Source organism: the organism of the source record quoted next, unplaced genomic scaffold (genome assembly GCF_019419815.1).
Source record: "Pyrus x bretschneideri cultivar Hongxiangsu unplaced genomic scaffold, Pyrus_bretschneideri_v1 Contig265, whole genome shotgun sequence".
NCBI lineage: Eukaryota > Viridiplantae > Streptophyta > Magnoliopsida > Rosales > Rosaceae > Pyrus > Pyrus x bretschneideri.
Genome location: NW_025999574.1, coordinates 729,058 through 735,159, shown reverse-complemented (window position 1 = coordinate 735,159; position 6,102 = coordinate 729,058). Strand labels below are relative to the sequence as shown.

The 6,102-nt window shown below is 36.7% G+C and overlaps 1 protein-coding gene across 1 annotated transcript; it reads right to left on the bottom strand.

Moving 5' to 3' along the window:
* Positions 1-2,117: 2,117 nt before the first annotated feature.
* On the bottom strand, positions 2,118-4,964 carry LOC103944997 (cytochrome P450 98A2-like). Its single transcript, XM_009355504.3, has 3 exons — positions 4,391-4,964; positions 3,053-3,450; positions 2,118-2,909 (listed from the first exon to the last, which is right to left on the bottom strand). The coding sequence occupies exons 1-3, from the start codon at positions 4,884-4,886 to the stop codon at positions 2,265-2,267; spliced, it is 1,539 nt and encodes a 512-aa protein (XP_009353779.2). The 5' UTR covers positions 4,887-4,964; the 3' UTR covers positions 2,118-2,264.
* Positions 4,965-6,102: the final 1,138 nt, after the last annotated feature.

The following is a 6,102-nucleotide window of genomic DNA, read 5'->3' as shown; positions in this document are numbered from 1 at the left end:
TATGCTTCTTTTGTGTGTTTTCATGGTTCTAAGGGCAAAGTATGCAAAATGGTGCATTTTGGTGCATTTTGGAGTAGTTTGGGGCGTTAAATGGATTGCATATACTTGAAGCCAAGTAGATGGACGAAATTGAAGACCAAAGGAGGCCTTTGTACCAGAAATTCACACCAACACATCCCATTTCAGATTGCATTCCAATCATTCCAGCCAAGCCACATGCACTCCCTTTAATTTATTCAACCTAGCTGTCAAAGCACATGCACATTCACCCTAATCATTCACATACACAATCTGCCATCATTCACACATTCATTCCACATGCATTCCCTTCACAAATCAGCCACATGCACTTTGCCTTTCATCATTGCACCATAAATCAGCCACATGCACCCATAATCATTCAACCAACTTTGCACATGCATTCATCATCATAACCTAGCTGTCATTACCCTTTAATCACATGCATAAATCAGCCACATGCATCTCCCATCACCATTTCAGATTTCCACCAAGTTCCTAGCTGTCATATTCCCTCCTTTTCACCTATAAATAAGCATCCATTGCAGCCACAATTCATTCATTCCCATTCATACACAATTCATTCACCATTCACGCCAGAAATTCATCCCCTCTCTATAACACATCCATACTTCACCATTCTTCATATTTTCTGCCCAAAAAGAAGCCTTGAGGTCCCCTACATCCATCCCTATCCTAAACACATCATTCTACACCATCCATAACTCCCCATCCCTCCAAACCTATCCTTAGACCTTGTGCTACAACGAAGAGGAGGAGAAGAGTGCCTAAACGTTCATACAATTCAAGTTTGAGTTGTTGGAATGTTTAGGTGTTTCTTTTCCTCGATCCCAATGTTTAATTTCAATTCTCTTTGTTTTGTACGTATGAGGAACTAAACCCCCCTTGGCTAGGGGGGGATTCGAAATATATGTTTATGCTTGCATTTTGATTTGATTACTTCTAATTGCGTTTCATAAGTTGTGGATTCAATTTGTTTAACTGTTTGATTGATAACTTATTTATGTATGTTTATTGAGAGTATACGCTTAATTTTCATGCATGAATATGACGCTAGAATATAAGTGAGTTTCACCTAATAGTTACGAACTTATATTCACAAGTAGTGGAGGTTGCTTATAAACAATCGCGTTAAACGAATTCTTGGCATAAGTTTCATGCAATCATAGTAACGAATGCCTCGTCAACACTTATAGTTTTCATGATGCTTAATGATTCTTGCTTGTATCTCTATTATGCAATTCATGTAGGGAACTTGTGAGGAATGCTTTGGGTTGTCGTATGCAATCATCCAATTCATTAACTTAAGGAAAATTTGACGGTTAATTTAAGCGGACCTAATTAACCCGGGGCGTTGAGAATTCATGGTTTATTGAGAAGCAATTAGATTCGTTTTATATGCAAGTATAACATGTATGGAGATGAACCCCTTGGCTAGCATTCATTCATTCAATTCCATCACATTCATCTTTACAATCTGTTTTTAAATACAATCTGTGCATTTTAGTTAATTTCGTCAAAAACTCAATCCCCCTTTACTTTAATGTCCAAATTAGTTAGAAACTGTTTTAGGTTGTGTTTATAAGTGTTTTGATTCAATTTGTTATGCAAATTCGTCCAAATTCACCAAAGTGCTCAAAACTGCCCAGAAAGTGTTTTTAAGGCTGTTTTGAGTGTTTTGGGTGATGTTTGAGTCTTTTGGTTTGTTTTAGTGTTTCAAAGTTTAGTTTTGCATTCTTTGAGTCTAGTTTAGTGTTAAAGTGTCTCAGTTTGTGTTTCTAAGTGTTTTGATTCAAGTTATTACCCAAATTCGTCCAAAGTACTCAAAGTGCTCAAAACTGCCCAGAAAGTGTTTTTAAGGCAGTTTTGAGTCTTTTGGTTTGCTTTGGTGTTTTAAAGTTTAGTTTTGCATTCTTTGAGTCTAGTATAGTGTTTTATATTGTGTTTTTACTTTTTTGAGTCAAATCCAAGTGATTAACAATCCCTCCTAATCCCCGGTCCTGAACGATCCCTACTTACATTCTATACTACAATTGTCAAAAAGAGGGTTTAATTTGTGCGCGTATAATTCTCGCATCAATATATTTTCTAGCTATTACTAGTAATAATTTTCAACTTCTTGGACTTTCAATTTTCTCCAGTCCAAGGGCCAAGAAAAGATCAATTCAACGTCATCGGAGCCCTAAACGGAGAAAAGACAACAACAATACGAAAGACACTGAAAATTACATATTCGCCTCCACACGTTTGTACAAGTGTGATGGCAGCCTTGGAGTAGGTACAAGTTCTACTGGGGTTGCCATGTAAGTGACCAGGCCCGGATTTTCGGACATGTCAATCTCCTCTGGGTTCACGCCTTCGGGCAGAGCCCAACTGAAATGGTGCAACAGATGACCCAACATGGAGGCAACCAAGTTGATACCGAGTTGGGCTCCGGGGCATACTCGCCTGCCAGCTCCAAATGGAAGTAGTCTAAAATCATGGCCTTTGATGTCAAATTCTTCTTCTAGGAACCTTTCTGGACGAAATTCATTTGGGTTTTTCCAGACAGACGGGTCACGTGCTATAGCCCAAATATTGACATGAACGATCGAACCCTTGGGGACGTCGTAGCCACCAATCTTGACATCGACATTGGCTCGGTGTGGGAGCATTAGCGGTGCTGGTGGGTGCAAACGTAGTGCTTCCTTTGCAACACATTGTAGGTAAGGGAGTTTTGAGAAATCGTTTTCGGTTAAGACCCGGTCGACCCCAATAACCTTATCTAGCTCCTCTTGAGCCTTTTGTTGCACCCTTGGGTTCTTAATCAGTTCGGCCATGCCCCATTCAGATGTAATAGCTGTGGTGTCTGTACCGGCAGCCATCATATCCTGAACAAATCGCTTCATTAGTTTCGAATGTAAGGAAAGTGTGCACGATGACTATCTCAGAGTGCTAATAACAGCTCGTTAACTAATAAAAAAGGAAGCAACAAAGTGGGAAACCATTGATGTATTAAGGTACACTAACTTACCCAAAGAAGTCCTGTAATGGTGTCCATACTAAGGTCATACTTGTCCTTCAAGGTAAACAATGCATCCACGAAATGGTTCTTGGCAACGCCACCCTTGGAGCGTGCCTGAGTGTGTTCGTCCATGATTTCCTTGGTGAGTTTGTCTCTGTTTGCCTCATGTCGATCAAACGCCTCTTCGTCAAACGGGCATGCCCAACGCAACCACGAAATGTGCTCAGCCACTGAGAGCGATCCGCTCTGCTTCACTCCATTGGCAAGAAGAGCTCTGAATTCTTTGCCTTGCTCATCTGTGATTTCATCTGAGTTGATAAAACGTTTCCCAAATGCTAGCCTTGTTATGTTGTTGAAAGCCACAGTTCCCAAATACTTCCTTACCGTCAAAACTTTTCCATTGTTTTCTGTAAAATGGTGAGTAAATTGTTAACAACAATCACTTAATTGGTACAAGGACGAGTTTGCAAGTGCATTTACGCAAACATATTCTTCTTCTTTTTCTTCTTTTTTCTTTTTAAATAATAAGAACTTAAAAAGATAACAAGTTTTGAAAGATCACATTCTGAATAAGTCGGGAGGGTTCTCAAACGAAACTAGACAAGTATTAATTGAGATGTCAAAAGTAAAAGTACTGAGAGGCCAAGCTTTGACAAATGAGGATCCTTTCCTGATCCTCTTTATGAGAATTTCAGAGATTCTCTAATTACGTCCGTTCATCGTAAATTATGCGATCAGTTTTTGTTGAGTACTATTTATATTCAATTTTAAATAAAAAAATTTACAATGATTTTTTAATGCACGATGTAGAATGAACGATCGTGATTGAAGAATCATTAGGATCCTCACAAAAGGATCTGGAGAGAATCTTCGTTCATGCTTTGCTATACAGTGATCAATGCTATCCAAAGCTATTTTTACCAAAAAAAAAATTGCTATCCAAAGCTACCAATCTTCAATGCTATCAATCTTCCATTAATACCCATCTTTTCTATGTTTTTAAAATGTTTTCGGTAAAATCTTTTGTGTTAGCCAAATTTCCATCACAGGTGTGGTATATGTAGTTTTGGTGGCTGATTCAAGAAAACAACTTGTATAATAAAAATATATTATTATAGTAACGTCTTGTACTAATAATACAAGAACGGGTGAATAAAAACTAAATATATATTGATATGAGACGCTACATATCATACTTCTCCTCCTCCTTAATCAGGGGTTTATCTATTTGTTGGTTGATTTGCAATTTTCTCCAATTTATTTTAGTAAATATTTACTTTTCTTAAGAAGATTATACTTTCAATTAACTATTTCATAAAATGTTAAAAAGTTAAAGGAAATACATACCAGGTTTGCTGCAGTGGTTGAAGACGGACTCCACCATAGCAGTGACCTCATCTTCTCTAATGGGTCTCAGATCCTCGAGCCTCTTTGCAGAGAAAAGCTCAAGAGTGCACACCTTCCTCACCTTAACATAGTGGGGCCCATAGTCAGCCCAAACAAGATCCTGGCCGTCCCCGCTGAACTTTGCGGTTGATCTGTTCCTGGGCCTGTCAGCCAGTTTCTGGTCATTCTCCTTGAGCACTTCCTTTGCAAGCTCTGTATTGCTCACTACGACGTTCAGTGTGGATCCAATCCACACTGAAATGATGGGTCCATATTTCTGAGCCCACTCGTTGTAGCAGCGGAACGTCACCGGCGTTATCTGGTAGAGGTTTCCGACGACGGGCCATGGACGTGGACCTGGCGGGAGCTTGAACCTGAGCCGTTGGTAGAGCTTGTATGCAAGGAAGATGAAGATGATGATTGATGAAATGGGAAGAAGTAATCCAGAGAGAGCCATGTGAGAGTGCTAATAGTAAAAAACTCCGCTCACGGAGAGAGAGGGTTACTTTGTTGGACTTGAAACGTTGAAGATATGTATAGATATACAGTGTATATAGAAAGCCTTTAAGCAAGGGATCCTTATTTTCACAAAAAAAAAAAAAAAAAAAAAAGAATATCCTCTTAATTGTTATATTTAATCTAGTGGTTGAGATTCTGTGGCTTGTGGTTTAATCTTAACTACAGAATTTCATTAAAGTCAAATCTAACGGTCAAGAGGTTATTCACATTTTTTTTGAAAAATGAAGATCCATTGCCTTAAAGGGCCTATGTGTGTATGTGTATGTGTGTGTGTACATATATATATATATATATATAAACGTATATATATTCTTTAATTCCTTATCGATTTTCAATGTTGGATCAAAGTTTATGAATTATGTAACCTCAATAAATTAGTATTAATGTATGTAATTTTTTTGAATTTAAAATTTTTTTGTAATTGCAGTTACCTATATTTATAGAATTAAAAGCTCATAATTTGTTATTTAAATATTAAAGACAGATCAAACTCTTAAAAATCTTTATCATAATAATCTTCACAATCATCAATACCAGCCTTAAAACCCAGAACCTTGAGGAATAATGTACTACAAAACATTGGGTACATTCTCTTACGAACAATGTACTGTATAACATGGGTACATTCTTCGAATAAACCTCGTATGGATACATACGAAATTTATTCTAAGACTGAAATAAAAAAAAACATATGGGAAAACTCCACATGAACTCATATTATGTATCCATGTTTATAAGTGGATACAATATTTATTGACGTGTGGGTGGACCCAAAAAAAACATATAGGTAAGTGATATGGGATACATAATAAAAACATAAATATTGCACCCAAAAATTATAACATGGATACACAATATGAATACAAAATTATAGTGTTCACTTATATATGGATACATAATACAAAATATTTTTTTCCCACTTTTAATTTTTTTGGTAGAATAAAAAAATAAACAAAAAGTTTAGGAATTAAATTGTATTGAAAAAGTAATTAATATAGGATGATAATTAGTTGCATGAAATAGAGGAGTTAAACACTCAATTAAATTCTTATTTAGAATACATAAAATAATCTAAAATGTTGATGTAGAAATAACTCAAGGACTTCAATTAAAAGTTAAAACAACATAAGGTTTCAATCAAGACAATGTCATGA